The sequence below is a fragment of the Chiloscyllium punctatum genome, chromosome 24 (assembly GCF_047496795.1).
Source record: "Chiloscyllium punctatum isolate Juve2018m chromosome 24, sChiPun1.3, whole genome shotgun sequence".
Taxonomy (NCBI): Eukaryota; Metazoa; Chordata; class Chondrichthyes; order Orectolobiformes; family Hemiscylliidae; genus Chiloscyllium; species Chiloscyllium punctatum.
In genome coordinates this window covers 82356838-82384160 of record NC_092762.1, presented here as the reverse complement: position 1 = coordinate 82384160, position 27323 = coordinate 82356838, and the positions used below count along the sequence as shown (strand labels likewise).

Genomic DNA, 27323 nt, shown 5'->3' with positions numbered 1-27323 from the left:
AGTTACAATAATTGCTAGGAAGTTTAAACAAAAACCACAAGTGGACTGCAGCAATTTAAAGCAGCAGCTCATTACCACATCCTCAAGGTCATCTGGGGACAGCCAATTACTACTGGGCCTAGCCAGCAATGCCCACATCCCAAGACTGAACTTTAAAACAAAAAGACAGCAAAGAGCCAATTTACAGACGAGTAGCATGTTTGAAACTTTTAGTACATCATGCTCAATATGAAATCCATGAATGAGATACACAAGGAGACCCTACTTTAGTGTGTAGTTTATTTTCCAAACTATTACCACCCAATTAGAGTAAAGTTGCCAGAATATTTTAACTGGTGCCAATGTTTTAGAAAATGCCATTCTGCCTTCAGTCTTTCAGATGGTAAGTAGAAGGTTGTCAGTATACGGAAGCAGGATATAGTTCTGGTCACACAGGGTCTGTCACTGTAAAAAAAAAAACTATATACATCTGTCAGATGCAGGGTCTGAGAGGGTGTAAAACCAGGATGCAGTTCTAGTTGTCCTAAAACAAGGAGAGTACTTCAAAATATTAAAAATGCATCAGTTTCAATGAGACTTCACTGGTGTAATTCCTTACTTGAAAATCAGAGAAACACTAAGATTCACAGTATGAAATGAAAAAAGTTTACAAGAATCAAAAGCAGGAAATCTGAATTTTCAAGAGGTGACAGCAAGCCTGCCTGATTTTGGGAAGTCTGAACAACTGGACAAAAACACAAATAGAGAAATAAGAAGTTACAGGGATAAAATCAGTTAGACAATACGAAAGGTCTCAATTTCAACAGCAAGGCTACAATCTGCTAAATGAAATAACTTCATCGAAATCATGCACTTACCTGCACAGAGCATTGATAAACTTCATGCTATTTGACTAATTTGGGGCATTTTACAAGAAAATATTGGCTTGAAATGAGAAGCATCTTCCCAGCTCTCAGACAGAAGTGAATTTCTCCAGGTTCCAGCACTGAGCCAGTGAGGTAATCCGTGCTACTGGAAAGCTGCCTATTTCAGTAACTGATCACTCACTGTGCAGTGAGAATGGAGCTGGATCTAGGCTCACCTCTTCAGAGTTAACATGACTCCAAAGGAACTACCTGCATCCCTCTCACGAAACCAGGATAGATCACTATTAACAAAATAAACGATGCACCAGCAGTACAAGTAGAATAAATAGTAGCTAAAATAAGAAAATCAGACACACTAACCTTGCTCTTAGGAGTGGTACATTCAGCTAGAAGCATCCGACAATTCTTGTGTACATTCACTGCACAATCTGCAAAGAAACATACAACCATCAACATAACTCATCCCACCTTACATCAGCCAGTAACTATTAGTTTGTACAGACCACTTGAAGTTGTTAAGAGTAAAACACTACCATGGGCCTTTGTGGTACAATGATAGTGTCCCTTCCTCTTGGCCAGAAGGCCTGGGTTTGGGTCTGATCTCCTCAACAGGCATGTCAAACCACGACTGTCGCTGAACAAACTATAACCATCCAGCACAAAACTGCATTGTTCACTCACTGCGAGCCATCACTCCCTCGAAGTAACTCAGGGGAAAGAGGGTACTGCTGCAGTAATCTCATGTTGCAGTGAAGTCTAGACGGCGAGTGCCTGAAAGCCATTGGAAAGGAGGGCTGGGGAGGCAGATGCTGAATCATCCAGCTGGATTGAGGGATAATGGGCAGTTACCTGCTGGGTTTTCTAGACCCCATCTCTAGCAGCAGAGTTGACAAGTAGTGTCAGTCCTGCCGGGCTGAGACAGGGGACAAATCTTCTCAAACCTTTATGGTTTTCATTTGAGTGACCCTTCCCTTATCTATGGCACATTTAACCAGTCATTGAGCCAATAGGATGAATTTTAAAAAGGACAGAAAATTTAAAAAATTTCACATTGCAATTTTATTGTCATTCTATTAACACATCTGCACACAGCCTTACTCTTAAAGCAAATGGCCATTCATTTTACTCGTGCAATTCCAACCTTAACTGCCAAACATGCCCAAGCAGGAGTTATAGCAGGGAAAAGATAGGAGGGAGTACTCCTTTCAAAGCAAGTGAGCAGCTTGTGCTTGATTCAGCTCCCAAATAATAATTGTTGATAAACTCTCAACAGCTGGCAATTACACATCAGACAAAAGCACCCAGAATTAAATGTTCAGTAGTGTGCATGTTGCATGATTTAAGTGAACATCTCACGTGATCGCTGAAGCTGTGGAAACATTTCTCTGGCTGGTTATTATAGTTGAGAGTGTGGAACTGGAAAAGTACAGCAGGTCAGGCAGCATCCAAGGAGCAGGAGAATTGACGTTTTGGGTATATGCCCTTCATTCCTTTTGAAGGGTTTATGCATGAAACATCGATTCTCCAGCTCCTCGACATGCTGTGTTGTTCCAGTACCACACTCTGGACTATAATCTCCAGCACCTGCAGTCCTCACATTCTCCTGGTGTTTATTAGATTTAATTATATTTGAGATTTTGGAGAAGATATATTGTTCAGGTTAAGGTTTAGGTTGTAAGTTTGCTCGCTGAGCTGGAATGTTTGTTTTTAGACGTTTCGTCACCATGCTAGGTAACATCATCAGTGAGCCTCCAGCGAAGCGTTGGTGTTCTGTCCTGCTTTCGATTTGTGTGGCTTGATCTCTTAAGGCAGGGGATATCATTTCCAGTTCTTTTTCTTAGATTGGTAAGATATGTACATACAGGCGAAAAAGGACACTATTTCAACTGGGGCAACATAATAATCATAGGATAGGCTAAACAGACACGCACAGGAATTTCTAGAGGCCTGGCATTCAAACCGAAGCTCCATTCATAAACACATTGATTTGGACCTCATTTACCAACCTGAGAAAAAGAACCAGAATTTATATTTACCCACCTTAACAGACCAAGACACATGATGTTACCTAGCATGGTGACAAAATGTCTGAAAACAAACCTTCCAGCTCAGCGAGCACAATTACAACCAAATAATTAGATGGTCAGAAATCTCACTGGCTTGACTGCTTTGTCCCGTTCAGTTCACATCTCACTTTGCTCTTAATGGGATTAATCCTTTTGATGCAGGTCATTGTTTCAAAACCTGGACTATTGGAGGGCCCTCTTGTGGCTCAGTGGTAGTGTCTTACCCTTGGACTGAGAGGCACAGATTTAAGTCCCATGTCTGAACAGGCTAGTTAGAAAGAGAAACCTAAAAACAGGTTTAAAAAATGGATGATTTGCTGGCTGACAATATGTCACTAGCTTTCAAACAGGAAAAACCCTGCAAAACCCCTAGGCTTGAACATAATGGTCAAACTGGAACTTTCCTGCATAAGGAGGCACAGCAAAGCCCCAACAGTATTGTCAAAGAGTTAAACACACTTTATAGCTCTGTCACTAAGACCAAGCAGCCTGAGGAAGGAGTGGGTGCTCAGAAAGCTTGCAATTTCAAATAAACCTGATGGACTATAACCCAGTGTAGTGCGATTTTTGACTTTGACTAAGACAACAGACAAAATTATCATTGCAACTTTTGCAATGACAACAGTCATTGCTTTAGGCCAATTGCACCAACTTGTAGATTTAAGTCCCATTTCAGCAAGTCAACTACGTCAACATCTCAGAGTACTGCACTATCAGAGTTGCCACGATTTTGGACTAAAAATTTAACCTAGGACCCAAGTCACCTGTTCAGGTAGGTATAAAAGAATTTTATTTAAAACATTCTTCAAAGAGAAGGAAACACTCCCGTGTCCTGGCCAAAACTCCTCTCAATATCAAAAGACAAATTAATCAAATGTCTAATTCTGCACCTTGCTGTGTGCAAATTAGCTTTTGGATTTGTCTAACAAATATTGACTTACCCTTCAGAACGAATTGACACATTACTTAAGGGAGGACTTTATAAACCTAATTAACTGCTTATTCAATCTTAGCAAAATAAAACAGCAAAAAAAATGCACTTGAAGCTAATAAAAAAACCACTCGACGATGACTTATTTCAATAGTTTATTGCTAAATTGAACTCCACAGGAACTTTAGCAGATCTTAGAACTGAAAGTACCAAGTGTGACCAAAACCAAAAAGACAAATCAAGCTAATATGGTAAATATTTACTTAAATTACTGGCTGCTTTCAGTTGTCGCTTCATGAAAGGATATTCCACTCTAAAATACCTCAACATCTGAGGCATAGTGGTATCGCAGAAGGCCCAAATTCAAGTCCCACCTGCTCTAGAGGTGGGTTGTAACACACCTGAACAGGTTGATTAAAAATACTTATCAGAAAAGTCTCAATTTCTAGCACAGGCTATTTGCACATGGAGGTGACTGCAGTAGGACTGAATGTCTTCCTTTTTTAAATAGGGGTGCCACGTAAACACAATGCTGAAAGGCCTGGGGCAGACTTTGACTCTCCAGCATCTGGCTCCTAGAGTGGATAAAGTGTGGATCTGGAAAAAGCACAGTAGGTCAAGCAGCAGAGGAGAAGGGGAGTCATTGTTTTAGTTTGGGACCTTTCCTCAGTCCCGACTAAAGATTCGACATGAAACTTCGACTCCCCTTCGCCTCTGATGTTGCCTGACCTGTTGTGCTTTTTCCAGCTCAACATTTTAGACAAGTTAAAAATTTATCGTAATATAACAAATGAGACTTTAACATTACACTAATGTATTGGAATTTATTACTTACTTACAGATATGAGTACTTCTAACTCTCCCCCACTACCAGAAGGGCTTGGTTAGGCTTCAGGTGTCACAAAACAGGGCAAGGGAGCCACACTGTCCTTCTACACAATATATTGTATTCATTTTACCTCAGGAGGCAACATTCCCAATATACGAGTCAGCAGACTGGGGATTCAACCTTACTCCTTGAGCTCCAATTTCAAGGCGGTGCTATAGTACAGTACCAAGAGCAGTGCTACACTGCTAAAGGTACAGTTATTGATATTTTCTATTCAACCTGCTTACAAATGTTATTACACACTAAAAGGTGGGTGATGAACACATGCCTCCTGGCTTCAAGGTTGGAGGGTCTGACCTATAGGGAGAGGCTGGATAGGCTGGGGCTTTTTCTCCTGGAGTATCAGAGACTGATGGGTGACAGTATAGAGGTTTATAAAGTCACGATGGGCATGGATGGGTGAATAGTCAATGTCTTTTTCCCAGGGTAGGGGAGTCCAAAACTAGAGGGCACGGGTTTAAGATGAAAAGGGAAAGATTTAAAAGGGACCCACTCAAGGGGCAACTTTTTCATGCAGAGGGTGGTGCATGTATGGAACAAGCTGCCAAAGGTGGAGGAAATTTACAATATTTAAAAAGACATTTGGATGGATATATGAATAGGAGGGGTTGAGGGGGGATATGGGCCAAATGGAACTAGGTCAGTTTAGAATATCTTGTCGGTGTGAATAAGTTGGACTAAAGGGTCTTTATCCGTACGATATAACTCTATGACTACCATGACACTAAAAGAGTCCTCAAATGGTACCGACTCTCAATACCCCAGCCACTAGAAATCATGGAGTATATTTAAGCCTGAGGCTGGTCTCCCAGGGAAGTAACAAGTCAGGGAGTAGAAGGGAGATTGGAGTTGAGGTAAAAGATTTTACCACGATCATACTGAATGGAAGGGCAAAATAAAGGAGACGAAATGGCCTACTCCAACTCCTATTTCTTATGCTATTATGTTCACTTGAAATGTAATAGTAAAATAAGGTGATACAAGTTTCAGATATAAATGCTTAAAACTTTACATCTTTTTAAAAAGTGGATAATTTAAATGGAAATCAAGGATTCGGCATGACTCAAGTCTGGGAATCCTAGCAGGCAATATTCTTGTGTAGGATATAGACTGAGAAATGCTACATACAGTAACAACACCCATCACAAAAGGTGTCTGACAAAAACTGCAAAAGATTTCAATTTTTTTTAAGCAATTGCAAGTCTGGGGATTTAATCATGGAACTCCCTCACCTCCATCCAAGGCCCCAAAGGATCCTTCCACATCTGGCAGAAATTTTCCTGCATCCCAAAACGCCTCACCTACTGTGTCCATTGCTCTTGATGTGGTCTCCTCTACACTGGGGAGACAGGATGCCAACTAGTGGAACATTTCAGGGAACAGAGTCATAGAGATGTACAGCATGGAAACAGACCCTTCGGTCCAACCCGTCCATGCCTGCCAGATATCCCAACCCAATCTAGTCCCACCTGCCAGCACCCAGCCCATATCCCTCCATACCCATCCTATTCATATAACTACCCAAATGCCTCTTAAATGTTGCAATTGCACTAACCTCCACCACTTCCTCTGGCAGCTCATTCCATACATGTACCACCCTCAGCGTGAAAAAGTTGCCCCTTAGGTCTCTTTTATATCTTTCCCCTCTCACCCTAAACCTATGCCCTCTAGTTCTGGACTCCCCAACCCCAGGGAAAAGACTTTGCCTATTAACCCTATACATGCCCCACAATTTTGTAAACCTCGATAAGGTCACCCCTCAGCCTCCGACACTCCAGGGAAAACAGCCCCAGCATGTTCAGCCTCTCCCTGTAGCTCAAATCTTTCAACCCTGGCAACATCCTTGTAAATCTTTTCTGAACCCTTTCAAGTTTCACAAAATCTTTCCGATAGGAAGGAGATCAGAATTGCACGCAATATCCCAGCAGTGGCCTAACCAATGTCCTGTACAGCCACAACATGACCTCCCAACTCCTGTACTTAATACTCTGACCAATAAAGGAAAGCATACCAAATGCCGCCCTCACTATCCTATCTACTTGTGACTCCAATTTCAAGGAACTATGAACCTGCACTCCAAAATCTCTTTGTTCAGCAACACTCCTTAGGACCTTACTATTCAGTGTATAAGTCCTGCTAAGATTTGCTTTCCCAAAATGCAGCACCTCGCATTTATCTAAATTAAACTCCATCTGCCACTTCTCAGCCCATTGGCCCATCTGGTCCAGATCCTGTTGTAATCGGAAGTAACCCTCTTCGCTGTCCACTACACCTCCAATTTTGGTGTCATCTGCAAACTTACTAACTGTACCTTTTATGCTCGCATCCAAATCATTTACGTAAATGACAAGAAGTAGATGACCCAGCACCGATCCTTGTGGCACTCCACTGGTCACAGGCCTCCAGTCTAAAAACAACCCTCCACCACCACCCTCTGTATTCTACCTATGAGCCAGTTCTGTATCCAAATGGCTAGTTCTCCCTGTATCCAGTGGGATCTAACCTTGCAAATCAATCTCCCATGGGGAACCTTGTTGAACGCCTTACTGAAGTCCATATAGAGATCACATCTACCGCTCTGCCCTCATCAATCTTGTTACTTCCTCAAAAAACTCAACCAAGTTTGAGAGACATGATTTCCCACACACAAAGCCATGTTGACTATCTCCAATCAGTCCTTGCCTTTCCAAATACATGTACATCCTGTCCCTCAGGATTCCCTTCAACAACTTGCCCACCACGGAGGTCAGGCTCACCGGTCTATAGTTCCCTGGCCTGCCCTTACCGCCCTTCTTAAACAGTGGCACGTTAGCCAGCCTCCAGTCTTCCGGCATCTCACCTGTGACTATCGATGATACAAATATCTCAGCAAGAGGCCCAGCAATCACTTCTCTAGCTTCCCTCAGAATTCAAGGTACACCTGATTAGGTCCTGGTAGATTTATCCACTGTTATGCGTTTCAAGGCATCCAGCACTTCCTCCTCAGTAATATGGACATTCTTCCAAGGTGTCACCATCTATTTCTCTACAGTCTATTATCTTCCATATCCTTTTCCACAGTAAATACTGATGCAAAATACTCATTTAGTATCACCCCCATTTTCTATGGCTCCACACAAAGGCTGCCTTGCTGATCTTTGAGGGGCCCTAGTCTCTCCCTAGTTACCCTTTTGTCCCTAACGCATTTGTAAAAACTCTTTGAATTCTCCTTAATTCTATTTGCTAAAACTATCTCATGTCCCCTTTTTGTCCTCCTGATTTCCCTCTTAAGTATACTCCAACTTCCTTTATACTCTAAGGATTTACTCGATCTATCCTGTCTATACCTGACATATGCTTCCTTCTTTTTCTTAACCAAACCCTCAATTTCTTTAGTCATCCAGCATTCCCTTTCACCCCAAGAGGAATATACTGCCTTTGGATTCTTGTTATCTCATTTCTGAAAACTTCCCATTTTCCAGCCGTCCCTTTACCTGCAAACATCTGCCCCCAGTCAGCTTTCGAAAGTTCTTCCCTAATACAGTCAAAATTTGCCTCTCTCCAATTTAGAACTTCAACTTTTAGATCTGGTCTATCCTTTTCCATCACTATTTTAAATCTAATAGAATTATGGTCGCTGGCCCCGAAGTGCTCTCCCACTGTCACCTCAGCCACCTGCCCTGCCTTATTTCCCAAGAGTAGGTCAAGTTCTGCACCTTCTCTAGCAGGTACATCCACATACTGAATCAGACAATTTTCTTGTACACACAAAGTGCAAATTTCCCTGCCAGTATATTAGTCCCCTTCCAAATTAGGTGCAATCTGTCCTTCTTGTACAGGTCACTTCTACCCCAAAAGAGATTCCAATGATTCAAAAATGTGGATCCTTCTCCCATACTCCAGCTCCTCAGCCATGCATTCATCTGCTCTATCCTCCTATTCCTACCCTCACTAGCTCGTAGCACCAGGGGTAATCCAGATATTACTACTATCGAGGACCTCCTTTTCAGATTTCTGCCTAACTCTCTAACCTCCCTTCAGACTCTCAACCTTTTCCCTTCCTATGTCGTTGGTTCCAATGTGGACAATGACCTCTTTCTGGCCCCTCTCCTCTGTGAGAACATTCTGCACCCTCTGAGACATCCTTGATCCCGGCACCAGGGAAGCAACACCATTCTGATGTCTCCAGGACACACACACACACCAATCATCTCCACCGCCATGTGGCCGACCACTTCCACTCCCCCTCCGACAAGGGCATGCAAGTCCTGGGCCACCTCCACTGCCAAATTCTGGCTGAGGCCTGGAGGAAGTACACTTCATCTTCTGCTTTGGGACCCTCCAACCACACAGGATCAGTGCTGATTTCACTAATTTCCTGATCTCCCCTCCCCCCACCTTATTCCAGATCCAACCATCCAACTTGGCTGCACCCTCTTCAACTGTCCTTCTATCTTCCCACCTATTCACTCCGCCCCACCCCGACCTATCATCATCACCCTTCACCTTCATCTACCTACTGCATTCCTAGTTGCCTTCCCCCTAGCCCCACAACCCTCCCATTTATCTCACAGCCCCCTTGGGCCCTTGCCCGCATTCTTGATGAGGTGCTTATGCTCGAAACATCAACTCTCCTGCTCCTCAGGAGGCTGACTGACCTGCTGTGCTTTTACAGCACCACACTATTTGAGTCTGATCACCAGCTTCACAGTCCTCACTTTCTCCTACTCAGTGATAGAGGATACTAAGGAAACAGTAAAACGATTAACCACAGTTGGGAACCTCTGGCACACACTACTGTCGAAGATGTGCACTTCAAGCAAGTAGCCAAGACTCCCTTGCTTAAAAAAACATGTCCAGTTAAACTCTCCTTACAACAAATACTGAATGAGTGGGTGATATATTCCAAACACTTTGTTTAGCCTTCCAAGTACTAGGGAGTTTGCTCTTGCATAAATGAACATTACTTGATAAAGTTCCATTCTTCAATATACCAGACAAAAAAAACTATTTAAAGCAAGAGTAACACTATCTTTTACAACAAATAGCTTTGAGACAAGTGATTACATAAATTCAACACTTGTTACCTGAATGCCACTAAGATATAACTGTTTTGTAAAATGCTGACGTATGCTCACTCATACAATGAAATACACACAGCAGTTCAATTGCAGATTTTGTTTCCTGAAACAGGGTGGCACAGTGGCTCAGCACTGCTGTCTCACAGCACTGGGTACAGGGGACTGATTCCACTCTCGGGCAACTGTGTGTGGGGTTTAAACATTCTCCCAGTGTGTGGGGTTTGCTCTGGGTGCTCTGGTTTCCTCCCTCAGTCCAAAGACATCTCATGAGGGTATTGCACAAATACTCAAGATCTTACACAAGCCTTCAGATAATGACACATTCTGTTGATTTGATTTATTGTTGTCACACGCACCGAAGTACTTGCTTTGTGAACAGTACAGGCAGATAATAGCAAACAAAGACATACAGCTGGTTAGATATAGCAAGGCATACTAGGTTACAAAGGCACAGGAGGTGCGCAAAAGCAAGGTCAACGTTAGATTTGAAATTAGAGGGGTCCATTCAGCAGTCTGATCACAACAGGGAAGCATCTCTTAGAGACAATCCCTTATCTCACCTCATACTCAGGAACTTCCTGCAGATAATTAAACATTCACAGGGACCCTCTGTGGAAATTAGAGAGCCTGTTAATGAGTAATGTCAGCTACCCGCAAAAAAAAAAGTGTTTTCTTTCCAAAAAGAATGACCCAAACCTTCCAGTCTCTCGGTCGGAGATGACTTCTGTCTAGTTCTGTTGAGTAGATGACTAGCGTTGTGCAAAATAAAGCCAGTATCATGGGTTCAGACCCCATAACTGGGTGTGGTAATACATGGTAGCTCTGCCTGCTATCCTTACCCCTGCTTGTGCAACAGTTACTCTCAAAACACACGTCAGAACTGTCACTCTAATGGAAAAAGATGCCAATAACCTTTTGCTGACAATGGCTCCATAAGCTTGCACTGGGGGAAGAGGAGTTTTTGAAAGTTGTTTTTGGATGTAGCATATTTCTGCCCAAACCAAGCATGGAGCGCAGAAGTAACACTAGGGGCCCTGCTACAGTAACTGCCATTTAATACCAGACAATTGCTATTTCAACTGCCAAAACAATCTTACTCAAATTAAGCACAAATTAACCAGATGCTTACTGATTGCCTATTATTAACATAGCTTTCCATTTTCTGCTCCTCCCTCAGTGCCACTGTACGAAATGTGATCCTACAAGACGTTGCCCTATAGATAAATGTTATCAGACCTTCAGTAGAACACTGGACTACAGTACCATTTAAATAAAAACTGAAAGAACTGATGCTGTAAATCAGAAACAAAAACAGAAATTGCTGGAAAAGCTCAGGTTGGCAATATCCATGAAGAAAAAAAATCAGAGTTAATGTTTCAGGTCGAGTCACCCTTCCTAGTATGCTTTCCTTCATCGGACAGGGTATTGAGTACAAGCATTGGCAGGTCATGTTACCGCTGTATAAGACTTTGGTTCGGCCACACTTGGAACACTGCATACAGTTCCAGTCACCACATTACCAAAAAGGACGTGGATGCTTTGGAGAGGGTGCAGAGGAGATTCACCAGGATGTTGCCTGGTATGGAGGGTGCTAGCTATGAGGAGAGGCTAAGTAGATTAGGATTATTTTCATTGGAAAGATGGAGGTTGAGGGGGAGGAACCTAATTGAGGCCTACAAAATCATGAGGGGTGTAGACAGGGTGGATACCAATAAGCTTCCCCCCCCCCCCCCCCCAGAGTGGGGGGCTCATTACTCATGGGTTCATGAGTTCAAAGTGAGAGGGGCAAAGTTTAGGGGAGATATACGTGGAAAGTTCTTCACGTAGAGGGTGGTGGGTGTCTGGAATGTGTTGCCAGCAGAGGTGGTAGGGGCAGGAACGATAGCATCATTTAAGATGTACCTAAGCAGTTAGATGAATGGGCAGGGAGCAGAGGGACATAGATCCTCAGAAAATAGGCAGCAGGTTTAGATAGAGGATATGGATGAGTGCAGGCTTGGAGAGCCGAAGAGCCTGTTCCTGTCCTGTAAGGTTCTTTGTTCTTAAACGCTGGTTCAACCTCAGCTAGAGTGATGCATCCAGTACTGGCAACCACGCTCTAGGAAGGATATTAAAGTTTTAGGAAATACAGGAAAGATTCAGGAGATGGTTCCAGGGATGAGAAGCTTCAGTTACATAGAATCATAGAATCCCTACAGTGTGGAAACAGGCCACTTGGCCCAAGTTCAGAGCAACCCTTCGAAAAGCATCCCACCCCAAACCCATTCCCCTACCCTATATTTTACATTTCCCCTGATTAATGCACCTAACCTAGACATCCCTGAGCACAAGTGGGTAAATCAGCATGGCCAATCCACCTAACCTGCACATCTTTGGACTGTGGGAGGAAACTGGAGCACCCAGAAGAAACCAGAGCACCTGGAGGAAACCCACGCCAACACGAGGAGAACGGACAAACTCCACACAGTCACCCGAGGGTGGAATCGAACCCATGTCCCTGGCGCCGAGAGGCAGCAGTGCAAGCCACTGAGTCACTCAGAATAACTGAAGAAGCCAGAATTATTTTGCTTGGAGGAGAGGGGTTGAGAGGAGGTTTGACAGAGGTATTTAAAATCATGAACGATCTGGATAGAGTAAGCAGGAAGATAATGCTCCCACTATTGACTCAAGAACCATGCAGTCAAACTTCCAGTAATTGGCAAAAGTGACATGGTGTAACACCTTTTATCATGCAGTAAGCGATTAGGATCTGGAACGTACTGCCCAAGAGTACACTGCAAAGGTTCAACTGAGGCTTTCAAAAGTGAATTAAATCATTATCTGGAAAGGAAGAATGTGCAGGGCTGTGGGGTGACTGAAAGGGTAATGGCACCAGATGAACCACCCCCTTCAGAAAGCTGGCAAAGAAACAAACCAAATGGTCGTCTTCTATTCTGATTCCATGGCCAAAAGGAGAGGCTTAATACAGAAGAGGGGCACAGGGCAGATGGATTTTGGGAAGAGAGTCTTGACAGAAGGCAGGGCAATCAAAAGGCAAGCAGCAAAAATCAAGCAGGCAACATGGAAGCGGCATAAATATCAAAGGGTTGTACAACCAGAGAAGATTCTAAGGTTATGGAGGGATGGACCAAGGAAGGTACTGAAATCTCAGCCAGACCCGCAGGGGTGATCTGACCTCACAGTCACCTTCCATTTTAATTCCCCTTCCTCCTCCCTTTGCAACATGACCATCTTTGGCCTCCTCCATTGCCATAACAAATCAGACAGCACATTGGAGGAACAACTCCTCATATTCCATGTGGGCAGCCTACGGCCTGGAGGACTCAACATGGAGTTCTCCCATTTCAAATAACCTCCCTTCCCCTCACTCTATTCCCTTCCCAGCCCCTCTCCCCTTCCATTCTGCTCATCAAACCTTCTTTCTAGCCACCATCCGGATTCATTCCTCCAATCAAGTCGTGCCCTCTACCTACCTCCACTTCACCACCCTGACCCCACCACCCCCTTTATCTGATGCTCCCCCGACACCCACTCCCAGTTCCTGAAGAAGGGTTACATCCGAAACGTTGACTTCTCCACCGCCTGGCTCACTGTGTTCTTCCAGCTTCCTGCTTGTCTACCTTGGATTCCAGCATCTGCCGTTTTTTTGTCTCTGATCAATGCCGGTGGGGGTGAAGGTGGGGGTGGGGGTGGGGGTGGAATGTAGAGGTGTCAAGCTTTGGTCAGCCTCAGTTTCACGAAGGGTAGAACATGGAAGGCAAGCCCAGGTGTGCTTTTGAATAATCAAATCTAGTGTTAAGGGTCATGAATGACAAACTTAGGTTGCAGCAAATGACACACAAAATGAAGCAGGGGAAGAGTCAGGAGGTGATGTTACACAAGTAGAAAGGGGCAGTCCTAAATTGGTGGGGGCGTTCTTAGCTCAGCTGAAGTCGAGGGCCTGGCTGATGCACAATTGGGTTCGTTGCCACGATGGCATCAGAGACCCAAATTACTGACTATTTGAGTTGATATTTTGTAAGAAAGCCAGTATCAAAGAATCAGACTGTTGGCATGCGCCCATGGTGTTGGACTGAATCTCAGCAAGATTCAACACCTTCACAGCCTAACAGGGAACAGAAGCATGAAAAGAGAAAAACAGCAATATTTTACCTTCAAAGGAAATGTTATATCTTTAAAATAAAGCAACTTACCTCCTTCCCAAAGGGAATGACTCATGCTGAGACAGTATTTCAAGGACGGAAGATAAACAAACAAGAGGTATACAAATGACAAGCAAGATCTGACAAGAGTAACAGCACTTTAATGGCTTCAGCTGAAAGAACGATATGTACAAATAACCTCCTGCCAGACTAAGCCGCAACAGAAGTAATATGTATTCCTGAGCAAGCCTCTTTATGGTTATAAGGAATACTAAGGTGACCCCAATAACATTTCATATTTTCCTTAATAAGCATACTGCCCTGAGGTAACCACTGACATGCAAAAAAGCATTACGATCAAACTACACTAAAACAAGCAGTGTAAACAGTGTGAAGAGGCTGCGAGGGATTTAAAAGCTGTGGTAAGGATACTCAAGGCCAAAATCTGTCCCTAGTTACTAAGGTCTCAATACGTCCAGGGCTGCAATATTGAAATAAATGTGGGCCTCCTGGATGGTGTTATTTGCATTAAGAATTTGTGCAATGCACAGCAGATAAGCAGCCAACACTGCTAGGATTCTGTTAGTGTTGGCCTTAACAACATACAGGGGCTAAAGTAAATCACACAAACTGATGCACTGCAACATTCTGCCCTAGCGACCTTAATTTGCAATTCTTCCTTCATCCAGTCAAACGCATCCTGTCAGTGTCACACAGCACCACACCTATTTATTGCCTCCAATACTTTATTCCAGGATTACGCAATTTACAGCACAATCTCTGCACACAATGTTTGCATACTGACTTCTCCAGGAATCTCTGCACCCAAGATATACCAAAGCAATCACTGATTAGGGATAGTCAACACAGCTTCATGCGGGGGAAATCATGCCTCTCAAACTTGATTTGAGTTTTTTGGAGTAGTAACGAAGAGGATTGAGGAGGGCAGAGCGGTGGATGTGATCTATATGGACTTCAGTAAGGAGTTCAACAAGGTTCCCCATGGGAGACTGGTTAGCAAGGTTAGATCTCACTGAATACAGGGAGAACTTGCCATTTGGAAACAGAACTGGCTCAAAGGTAAAAGAGAGAGGGTGGTGGTGGAGGGTTGTTTTTTAGCCAGGAGGCCTGTGACCAGTGGAGTGTCACAAGGATCGGTGCTGGGTCATCTACTTCTTGTCATTTACGTAAATGATTTGGATGCGAGCATAAAAGGTACAGTTAGTAAGTTTGCAGATGACACCAAAATTGGAGGTGTAGTGGACAGCGAAGAAGGTTACCTCAGATTACAACAGGATCTGGACCAGATGGGCCAATGGACTGAGAAGTGGCAGATGGAGTTTAATTCAGATAAATGCAAGGTGCTGCATTTTGGGAAAGCAAATCTTAGCAGGACATATACACTTAATGGTAAGATCCGAGGGAGTGTTGCTGAACAAAGAGACCTTGGAGTGCAGGTTCATGGCTCCTTGAAAGTGGAGTCGCAGGTAGATAGGATATTGGAGGCGGCATTTGGCATGCTTTCCTTTATTGGTCAGAGTATGGAATACAGGAGTTGGGAGGTCATGTTGCGGCTGTACAGGACATTGGTTAGGCCACTGTTGGAATATTGTGTGCAATTCTGGTCTCCTTCCTATCGGAAAGATGTTGTGAAACTTGAAAGGGTTCAGAAAAGATTTACAAGGATGTTGCCAGGGTTGGAGGATCTGAGCTACAGGGAGAGGCTGAACAGGCTGTGCCTGTTTTCCCTGGAGTCTTGGAGGCTGAGGGGTGACCTTATAGAGGTTTACAAAATTATGAGGGGCATGGATAGGGTAAATAGACAAAGTCTTTTCCCTGGGGTCAGGGAGTCCAGAACTAGAGGGCATAGGTTTAGGGTGAGAGGGGAAAGATATAAAAGAGACCTAAGGGGCAACTTTTTCATGCAGAGGGTGGTACGTGTATGGAATGAGCTGCCAGAGGAAGTGGTGGAGGCTGGTACAATTGTAACATTTAAGAGGCATTTGGATGGGTTTGGAGGGATATGAGTCGGGTGCTGGTAGGTGGGACTAGATTGGGTTGGGATATCTGGTTGGCATAGACGGGTTAAACTAAAAGGGTCTGTTTCCATGCTGTACATCTCTATGACTCTATAGTCACAGGGGCTCCATGAGTACAATCAGACATTTTATTGGTATTTTAAGGGAGTACAATCAGTTTCCCCTCAGTCACAGCAGCCTACTCTCAACTCAACCAAGCAAGGTTGTGATCTGAGCTTTCAAGCCCCACTCACTTAGTAATAACCTGCACACCAGTTTGCAGTTCATGTTCTAATTTGTTCCTGATCTCATTATAGCTCTGACACAACATGAACAAACTTTCAGCTAAATTCCAGAGGTGCAAAGTGTTCTGTACCATTTGCAACTCCTCAGATGCTGAAACAGCCCATGTACAAATCAGCAGGACCTAGACAACATCCAGACTAGAGCTGATAAACGACCAATAACAATGATGTCACACAAGTGTGCCAAGCACTGACCATCTCAGACAAGAGAATGTAACCATAACCCCTGACATTCAGTATTATCATTGAATTCCCCACTATTAACATCAGAAGGGTCACCATTAACTCTAAGCTGAAACAGACTACCCATACAGTTTGTGTAGTTTGCGGTAAGCATAGGTCTAAGGCTAGGAATCTTCCAGCGAGAAACTAACATCCTAGTTCCCCAAAGCCTGTCCACCATCTGCCATTCAGTCAAGAGTATGATGGAATACCCTCCACTTGCCTGAATGTGCATAGTTCCAATAACATAGAAATTAGACACCATCTAGGGCATAGCAGCTCACTTATTTGACACTATATTCACCACTATCCAATAGCAGCAGTGAACAATCAACAAGACGCAACATAGAAATGCACCAAGCTAACTAATTCGCTAACTGGAGTTTGTAAAAGGAAAAACAGTTGCGGTTTTTGGAATCAATCAGCTCAGCCTAAAGTCATTTTTGCAGGAGATCACTGGGGTAGATCCTAGGTCCAATCATCATCTGCTACTTCATCAATCCTGTTCCTTTCATTCTAAGATCAGAAGTTTATTATTGATAGATGATTGTGCAGGTTCACTGTCATTCGTAACTCCTCAGAGACTGTAGCAATCTGAATCTAAATGCAGCAAAACTTAGAAAGCATTCAAACTTGGGCTGATAAATAGCAAGGAATGTTTGCACCACACAAGCGTCCATCTCCAACAAGAGAATCGAAACCCCTCAACACTCCATAGCTTTATCATTGAATCCTTGATAACAATTTGCTGTAAGTTACCACTGATCAGGAACAGAACTCGGTCAGCCATTTACATATTGTGGCAAAAGAACAGATCCAAAGTTGGGAGATCTGCAGTAAGTAAATTCGCCTTCCAAAGCCTCTCCATCATCTACAAAGGTAGAAGTCAGGAATGTGGTGGAATACGCTCAACTATTGGGTTTGCAAGTTAAGGTACTTATCACCACCTTGGTCAAAGCAGCCCACTTCACTGTCATACCATCTACCACCTTAAGCATTCAATCATTCAGTTATGAACAGTGACAGCAGTGGGTACAGTCAACAAGATGCACTGCAGCAACTTGCCAAGCCTCCTTCAATAGCACCTTCCAAATCCCTGACCTCCACCAGCTAGGAGAAGAGCAGTGATGTATGGAGCCACTGCAGCATGCAAATTTCCCTCTAAATCACATACCACCCCAACTTAAAAACGTGTCGACTGTTCCTTCACAGCTGCTGGGTTAAATGTGAGAATGTCCTCCCTAACCTCAATGGTGCACTTGCATCATTGGGCTGAAGTGGCTAAATAAATACAAGCACAAATAAATAAAGTAATGCCAGTAGCAGAAATAATATTTCCATTCATAAACAGAAGCAATCGCTAGCATACAGGAGAAAGCATAGAAAGCTAATGGCAAAGGGGAACCCCAGGGACACACTAATTAGAAAACCTACTTTCAAGGTAACAGCCTTGCAGAAGGTCGGACTGCAGGGAAATCTAACACTGGTGAAAGTGAAAACAAACCACTCAAAATATCAACACCTTTTACGAACACTGCCCATTCAGCAGAACAACAATCAATTACGTACTCATCCCCTAACGTAATAGCCCATCCTTTGGTGAAGGGATATATCTTTGCTAGAAGCAGAGAAGCCTTTGATTCAAATTGCTTTGCTTCTCAATTAACATCCAAATTATTTTTGAGCTACTTTTCATGGAACATAACTTTCGTGACTCTCAATCCCAGAGTCCGAGATCCTATCACCAGCCTCAATGAACCCCAGAGGATTTAACCAGCTTAACCAGCCTCGTTTGTCGTGCAATTTAATAGTGATTTTGAACCAATGAGATTGAGCCTTCATTCAGCAGTCTTATGGTTGTCCCTCAGACAAATTCAAGAGCAGCACTGTCAAAAAAGGCTGATTTTCTTCACTTTGCTGTGAAGAGATTTATTTTGGAGAAATTCTGTTTTGCCAGCAGTGAATGGCTACATAGACAAGATCATCCAAGTGTTGATATCAACAGTTATAACGGGGACAGTCACTGAAGGAGCTTGCTGCCTTGGTAGGACTGGAGACGTCAACAAAATTTAGCTGCAGTGGAGTCCTGTTCTCCCTGCTGGAGTTTGTTGTGCCAAGAACCAAAATTAAGTCACATGTCATTTACTTAAAGCGGTGAAGAAAATAAATAATTTTAAATCAGACTCCATCTAACATTATAACCAAAACATTACCGTGTCTGGAATAATATAAGGGCATCAAACATGATCATAATAAATATCACCTGAGTCATCTGCTATTTACATTCCAGAGTTGTTTCCCATATCTGAGAGAAAGTCTCTTCCATTGCTAAAAGGCCTAGTCTGACGTAGGAACAAGGGACTCCAAAGCAGGAGAACGCCAAACAGGATTTCAGTACGATCATGGCTGTTCTGATGATGGTCTCAACTATCTGCACAGTGCTCCTCCCCCAAGCTCGACTCGCTTGCCTCCTAACTCAGTCTTGAATAAATTCAAGGACACAGCTTCCTCTGCATTCAGGGGAAGTGATTTGTCACTGTCTTATGGGGGAGACCACTTATTCTTAAAAGTAAGTTCCCTCATTCAAATCCCCCCTGACCCCCAGCCAAAGGAAGCATCCTCCCGGTATCCACTCTATTAACGTTTCAATACAATCAACTCATGATTCCAAAACCCAATGGAAATAGGCGCAACCAGTCCAACTTTTCTGCTCAAGTCCCTCATCCCAAAAAGTGAGTCTTATCTAAACTGCTACTAACAACTATATCTTTTCTCAAACAATGGAGACTAAAACAGCTCAAACAATTCCTGGTGTGGCCTCAAAGTTTTGTGAGCTCCAATAAAACATCTTTACTTTTTATTTTCCATTCCCCTTGCAATAAGTGCTAACATTCCATTTGCCTGCCGAATTATTTACTGTACCTGAACAGTAACATTTTGCATTTCGTGCTCTGGGATCCAGGTTCCTCTGTGCTCGAGTTCTACAATCTGTCTGCAATCACTTTTTCCACTCTTCCTGCCAAAGTGTAAAAGGCCACCTTTTTCTAAACATCTGCAAAATGTTTGTCTCCTACCAATACCCCTTTTAGGACACTAAAACAGAAATGACTGGAGAAACTCAGACCGGTTGCACGTGTGGAGAGAGAAACAGAATTAATACTTCAAGTCTAGCGACTCTTCCTCAGAAGCCACTGGAATCAAAGCATTAACTGTTTCTCTCTCCACACTTGTAGCCAGATCTGTTGAGTTTCTCCAGTCATTTCTGTCTGTGTTTCAAATCTCCAGTTTCCACACTTCTCGGTTTTATTACGTCCAGTTCAGGCTCTTCATTTCCACTTGAGAATGGAATTTTCCTACCTATCCTCAGTGCCATCGTCAAATTTCGCAACAATACATTATGGATGAAGAAACTAATCACTGATATGGATTATAAATAGTTAGGACCAGCCCCCAAGAGGCAGGTGAAGAAACACTGGCTTCTCGCAATAGTGTGCATTTGGCAAGTACGTTCCAGTGAAATTTCTCATTCTTCACTTACTCAGTCACAGACTCTGCACGTCAAAGAGTCAGAGAGATGCACAGCGCAGTCCAACTCGTCCATGCCGACCAGATATCGTAACCTAATCTAGTCCCATTTGCCAGCACTTAGCCCATATTCCTCCAAACCTTTCCCATTAATATAGCTATCCAGATGCCTTTTAAATGTTGCATTTGTACCAACCTCCACCACTTCCTCTGGCAGCTCATTCCATACACGTACCACCCTGTGTGAAAAAGTTTCCCCTTAGGACCCTTTTATATCTTTCCCCTCTCACCCTAAACCTACACCCTCTAGTTCTGGACTTCCCCACCCGAGGGGGAAAGACCTTGCCTATTTCCCCCATCCATGACTCTCATGATTTTATAAACCTCTATAAGATCACCCCTCAGGTTGCGACACTCCAGGGAAAATAACCCCAGCCTATTCGGCCTCTCCCTGTAGCTCAAATCCCCCAACCCTGGCAACAGCCTTTTAAATCTTTTCTGAGTTTCACAACATCGGTTTGCACACAATATTCCAAAAGTGGCTTGTTTCCACCTCATAAGGGAGTGTTCTTCAAGAGTGAGATTCTTGGGCAAAGACTCCTTTGTCTGGATGCAGTGTGCAGGAACTGCACAGACACTCCTCAAATTGTCTGATTGGACCAGATTTTTTTTTAAATTTCCAAATTGGTCCATCCATCCATCAGGCAGTCAAACTGGTTTCCACTGCAGGCTGCTGACACACTGTACAAGTCAGTTAATCAAAACATCAGCTGAATAACATTTGCCAACTTCTACCCCATACGACCTTTTGACATGCCAAAAGCTCAATCTGCATTCTCAGCAATTGTATTAAATGAGGTCGCGCCATTAGTACTGGATATTTTGCAGGTACTCTGTTCATCCTGACGTTCCCAATATTACACCATCTGTCTGTCACCTTATTGTCCCTTATCTCCACCTCTATGCCTGCTGCATTACCAATTGTTAACTTCCAGAGCAGAGTACCAGCAGTCAGAACTGATAGCATGGCACACTCCCACTCTGCCTCTTGCCACTGAAGTGTTACACTTGTAGTTTCTGTTTTAACTTTGTCTGTGGTACCTGGAGTTTAACTCCCCCCATTGTTCAGAAGTACACACTTCTTGTACCTTCTCTTCCACCATCTATTTGTTTTCTCTTCTTCTTTGGCCATTATTTATCTTTTTGCATCACCTGACACAAGGTCACAACCCGAATCATTAACACCGTCTCTGTTGCCTCCCTCCCTCCCTGCCATACCTGCTGAGTTTTTCCGTCATTTTGTACATATGTACAGATTTCCATTACCTGCATTATTTTAGCCACCTCGCCACTTTCTAGTAAATAGTTTGAGTGTGAATTGACTAACTGCACGGTTTGTGCATTTTTACCCCACATCTTTCTTGTTCTACTTTTTCCAAATTTAACCTGCTAGCCTTCAGCTTAAAAAAATTACAGGCGCTGGAAATCTTGAAATGACAGAAAGGACAGAGCAGTGTTTAGCTCCTGTGCTGAGAATACATCTGATCCCATCACAGATATTAAACCGCGGTGTTTCCGCATTTTGTTTATATTGCAGATTTCCAAAACACACAACCTCCCTTTCTACTGAAGCACAGACGTTCCTCTTCATGGACATACAAATGTAAAAGCACAGCTGGAATTGAGGTTATTGCAAACAGTCCAGTTCACAATATTCTAACCTCAGAGTCAAAAGGCTGAAAGTTCAGGCCTCATTTTACAAAGGAAGCACAATCTCAGCAGACACTCCAGTGCAACGTCTCTACCATTTGTGTGTGCACGGCCTGTTCACTTCAGCACGCTGTAACTTTAACTGTTTTTGCCCAGCCACAGGGACATGGCACCTTGGAGACCATGACTCATGAATAGCCTGTGCAGCACCTTAGTGGAAACATTAGCACCAAGGCAACACACAGGTTTAAACCAAAAACCTGCTTTATGTTACTGCCCCTCCTTCAACAATGCTTGCTTCATGTTAAACACCTCTTGGAACACTGGACAGCAAGACCACAGAATGTACTCTGGGGAACGTCAATGCTAATCATTAAGGATAGTTCATTAGCACCACGAATGCATGAACGCAGAGGACAAATCTGGCAGAATGGGCCTGCACCAAGAGGGGAGCAATCAACAAGGGGAGACCTATGGGAACTTGCCCTCACTAGGGTCATAGGTTTAAGGTAAATGGGGGAAAGCTTGGAGGAGATGTGAGAGGTAGTCTTTTGTTGGTTTTTTTTAACAGAGGTCAATAAGTGCCTGGAATGCACTGCCTGAGAAGGTGACAGAAGCAGATAGAATAGCAACATTTAAGAGGCATCTTGACAGATACATGAGTAAGCAGGGAATAAAGGGATATGGACCACAGAGGCTAAAGGGTTTTAGTTTAGAAAGAAAACGTGTGCCGGTGCAAGCTTGGTGGGTCATAGGGCCTGTTCCTGTGCTGTTTGTTCTTTTGGTTTGAATAGACACAAATAATTCTGTAGCACTTACTGAAGAGGAGCAATAGGTCCTCCTAATGTCTTGGCCAACTATTTACCTAAAAGAAAGTGAGGACTGCAGATGCTGGAGATCAGAGCTTAAAAATGTGTTGCTGGAAAAGCGCAGCAGGTCAGGCAGCATCAAAGCAACAGGAGAATCGACGTTTCGGGCATAAGCCCTCCTTCAGGACTATTCACCCTCAACCATCAACAGATCAACTAGTCAACTCATTTCGAAATAATAATATTTACAGTCTCACATACAAGTAATTTGTGATAATGTATAGTGAGAACCATTAGCCTTGGGAGGAAAGATATCTTTAGCTCCCCCAAAGTGCTCCAACTATTAGAGAACCTCTCTTGCCTCTCATCTACATCTATGGTAACTCAATCAACCAACTCCAATATTGTTGTATCACGTAGCTACAAGATTCATAGGGGACTTGACAGGGTAGAGATGCTCCCCATTATGGGAGAGATTAGAACCAGAGATAATAATCTCAGTATCAAGAAAGACCTATTTAAGACAGAGAAAACATCTTTTCTCAGAGAGCAATGAATCTGTGAAATTCATTACTACAGAAGGCTGTCAAGTATATTCAAGGCTAAGATAAACAGATTTAAAAATCAGCAACTGAGGGGTATAGAGAAAAGTGAATACGAGAACTGCAGATGCTGGTGATCAGAGCCAAAAAGTATAGTGCCTGAAAAGCTCAGCTGGTCAGACAACATCCAAGGAGCAGGAGAGTAGATGTTTCGGACAAAAACCCTTCATCAAAAAGACAGGAAAGTGAAGTTGAAGGTTATCAGATAAGGCATGATCTAAATGCATGGCAGTGTAGACTTAATGGGCCAAATGGTTTACAATTTGTTCTACATTTATGGTCTTAGCAGCATGGTGCCTGGAGAAGCAGCTGCCTCTCAGTCTATGTCAGCTTCCCAATCTCATCACTAGTTTTAGGATGCTACCTGACCTCCTGCACTTTCCCAGCAACACATTTTTCAGCTGTTTTTATACTGCACCAAGATCCTTCTGCTCATTGCCCTTCTAACAGAAAATTCCCTGCCCTCTATAACCCCAAAAGGTAAATGATAACAGACAGCTGGGAAGAACTACTCTATGATGCTTCATGTAACTATTCAGTATGGACCAACTAGGCAGGAATGCTGTTGCTATTTGACCATGAAAGTATCACATTCAAGTCTCACCTCAAATCTCCCAACTTCAACCCACATATAGACAAAGCATATCATGCTCACAGATAAAAATCTCACAACACCAGGTTATAGTCCAACAGGTTTAATTGGAAGCACACTAGCTTTCGGAGCGACGCACTATCACCTGATGAAGGAGCGTCGCTCCGAAAGCTAATGTGCTTCCAATTAAACCTGTTGGACTACAACCTGGCGTTGAGAGATTTTTAACTTTGTACACCCCAGTCCAACACCAGCATCTCCAAATCATGCTCACACACCTAATCTAGGAGTAACAAGTGTACATTAAACAACTCACTTTCATATAGTGCCTTTAACATGGAATATTCGGAGCATTTCAGGCAACAGTGAAACATGATCCTAAGTATATGGTAAACACCAACAATGCCTTCAAATCATTGTAGGGTATAACTGCAAAAAGATCAATAAATTTGGAGAAGGCAGGAAAAGAGCAAATTGCAGCAGATGCAAGTCTATCCAGAACTGAAAATTCTTGCAATGCATTTGTCTGACATGTACTAACATTGCTGCTTTTTGGCACAGAAACATGATAGAAACATCAGCTCGGGATCAGTAGGTAGTGCTCCTACCTGCACCAAGGTTATAGGTTCAACTCTCACTTTGGAGATGTCAGCACAAAATTCTGGGCTGGCACTCCCAAGACACTAAACTGAGCAATACTGCTCTCTCAGAAATGTTAGCTTTCAGGTGAGGTTAATTTCTCAACATAAAATCCCATGGTACTGAAGAGCTCACCCCAGTGCCCTTGCTAACATTTAACCTTCAACCAACACCATGAACACAGATTATCCAGTCATTATCTATCACCTTGCTTAAATAAAACAAAGAACTGCAGATGCTGAGTGAAGAGAGGCACTGAAGTAAGGTCACTAGACTTAACAAGTTAACAGTTTCCTCTGCACAGATGCTGCCAGATCTGATGAGTTTCTCCAGAAACTTCCGCTTTCATCATGACCTTGCTGTTTGTCAGAGGTTGCTTTGCACAAATTGGATGTTGTTACAACAATGAATACACTTCAGGAGGTACCAACTTGCTGTTAAATACTTCAAAAGAAAATTGCTTGTATTGATATACAGCTTCCATAACTTACTAAGCTATTTCAGTTAAGAGTCAACCACGTTGCTGTGTAGGTCACTGCATAAAAATGGCACAGATCCTTCCCTAAAGGACATTAGTGAACCAGGTGGAGCTTTGAGTGTCTTCTTCTGAAACTAGCTTTGAATGCTATATTTTATTCACTGAATGCCATGGTGGGATTTGAACCCATGTTCCCAGCACAGCTCCCCATCACCTTTAAAAAGCATGAGTGAGCAATAAATATTGCCTAGCCAGTGACTACTCATTCTCCCAATAGATTTTTAGAGATTAGCCTAAATCTCCAAAATATTAATCTGACTGTGGTGCCGTGTTGATATCAGCCTCTGCAACATGATAAACAGAGAAACTAATCTGCACACTGCACATGCCAATAAACAGCAAGGTAATAAATCAGTAGATAATATGCTTGTGAAGGTGCTCAAGAGCCAAATATGAGTCAAGGACACTTGACAGGAAGGGGTGAAGAGGTAGTATGGCTAGAGAAAGGGTTTGCAAATAAAATAGGGGGCCAGGGAGAAGGCAGCATGATAGGGTTTAGGGTTTGGGGTGGGGTGGGGGGAAAGATAGGATTCAGAGAGGACACAGGACAAGGTGGGGTCCAGAGGGGACAAGGTGGGGTCCAGAGGGCAAGGTGGGTCCGGGGGGAGGAGGGGTGAGGTGGGTCCGGGGGGGAGGGGGGGGGGAGAAGAAAGGGGGAGGGGGAGGTGGGTGCGGGGGAGGTGGGTCTGGGGGTGGGGGTGGGGTGGGGGGGGGGGGGGGGGGTTGGGGGGGGGTGGGGGGGTGGGGGGGGGGGGGGGGGGGGGGGGGAGGTGGGTCCAGGGGGGGGGATGTAGGAGGGCAGGTGGGTCCGGGGGGGGGGGGGAGTGAGGGGGGGGGGAGGGTGGGGGGGTGGGTCCGGGGGGGGGGGGGGGGGGGGGAGGTGGGGGGGGGGGGGGGGGGGGGGGAGGTGGGGCTGGGGTGGGGTGGGGGGGGGGGGAGGGGGTCGGGGGGGGGGGGGGGGGAGGGGGGGGGGGGGAGGGGAGGGGGGGGGGGGTGGGGGTCGGGGGGGGGGGGGTGGGTCGGGGGGGGAGGGGGGGGGGGGGGGGGGGGGGCGGGGGGGGGGGGGAGGGGGAGGTGGTGCAAGGTGGGTCCAGGGGGAGGAAGAAGGTAGGGCAGGATGGGTTTCAGAGGGGCAGTAGGATGAGGTGGATGGGGATAGCACAAGGTGACAGAGCTTACACAGAGGAGTTACTGGGGATTGAGAGGGACTGGGGAGACCACAGGGTGTTTGGTTGGGATGGGGTGGAGTATCTTGGGCCCAGGGGGTTAGTGACAAGGCTGCTCCCGGCCCATACTGAAAGACACCCCCCCCCCTCCTAACGGTGAAGGGGGACACTGCAAACACAGTGACACCCCACCGCCCTCTAGGCGGAACCAAGTGCCGGGGTCCCCTCTCGGGGAGACGGGGACCGGGGCCTAGACCCCTGGGGACACTCCCCGCTGCCGGTACTCTGCCCCCCGGCCACTACGCCCGGTTTGGTTGCCCTTACCTGTCGGGGGCGGCTACAGCGGCTATCGGGGTGGTGTCGGTACCAGGTCCGGGGTCTCTGTGCCCGGTGTCCGGGATCTAGCCGCGCGCTCTCTCACCCTCACCGTCCCCGTCTCCGTCTCCCCCAGGAACCACCCGCAAGGGATTCTGGGAGCCGCCGCCTATTTGCATAAAATCTGCATATCACAACATACCATCGCTTAAAGGGGCAGTCCACCCGGAAGTGTTGCGGGGAATTTAAAGGGACACACACTACTACCCCACCCCTCCCCACAAACACATACACACACACAACTCACAAACATAAACACAAACACCCACAGACTTGGGGAATTGATGGCCTAATGGAGTTATCAATAATCTATTAATCCAGAGGTTTAGGTACTGTTCTGGAGACCCCAGTTTCAAACTCCCCAATAAAAGCCTGAAATTAAGAGTCTAATGGTGACCATGAAACCTTTGCTGATTGTCACATCTGGGTCAATAATGCCGTTTAGGTCCTTACCCAGTCTGGCCTATATGTGACTCCAGACCCACAACAACATGGTTGCCTCAAATACTGGTCTGGCCTGCAATGTTCACATTTCATGAACAAATGAAGAAAACCCAGAAACACACATACACACACATGTATTTGGCATGTATTTCTGGGGATAGAATTGATCTTGGGCATTGAGGTTGCTGATACTACTATCTCAAGTTCCTTTTCCATACTTTCCCTTGCCAACAGGTGTTCTCAAGGAATTGTTTCTCTTTGAACAGGAGCTTGCTTCAAGTCAGTTTTCTGCCGAAGGTCTCCCATGGTTAACTTTATATGTTCACACACTCGCACATGCACAGAAGGGGAGAAGGTCATCATGTGTTCCATCAATCCTATGCAATCTGATCTACACCAGCTATTTGACCAATTGAACCATTTG

The 27323-nt window shown here is 44.5% G+C and overlaps 1 protein-coding gene across 4 annotated transcripts in view; it reads right to left on the bottom strand.

Annotated features, from left to right (window-relative positions):
* Window positions 1–27323, bottom strand: part of arhgef18b (rho/rac guanine nucleotide exchange factor (GEF) 18b) — a 209870-nt gene that overhangs the window by 44374 nt on the left and 138173 nt on the right. For all 4 annotated transcript variants that reach the window (XM_072594313.1, XM_072594311.1, XM_072594312.1 and 1 more), the window contains one exon: window positions 1227–1294. In XM_072594313.1, coding sequence (XP_072450414.1) covers window positions 1227–1294 — 68 coding nt within the window. The remainder of the gene's footprint in view (window positions 1–1226; window positions 1295–27323) is intronic.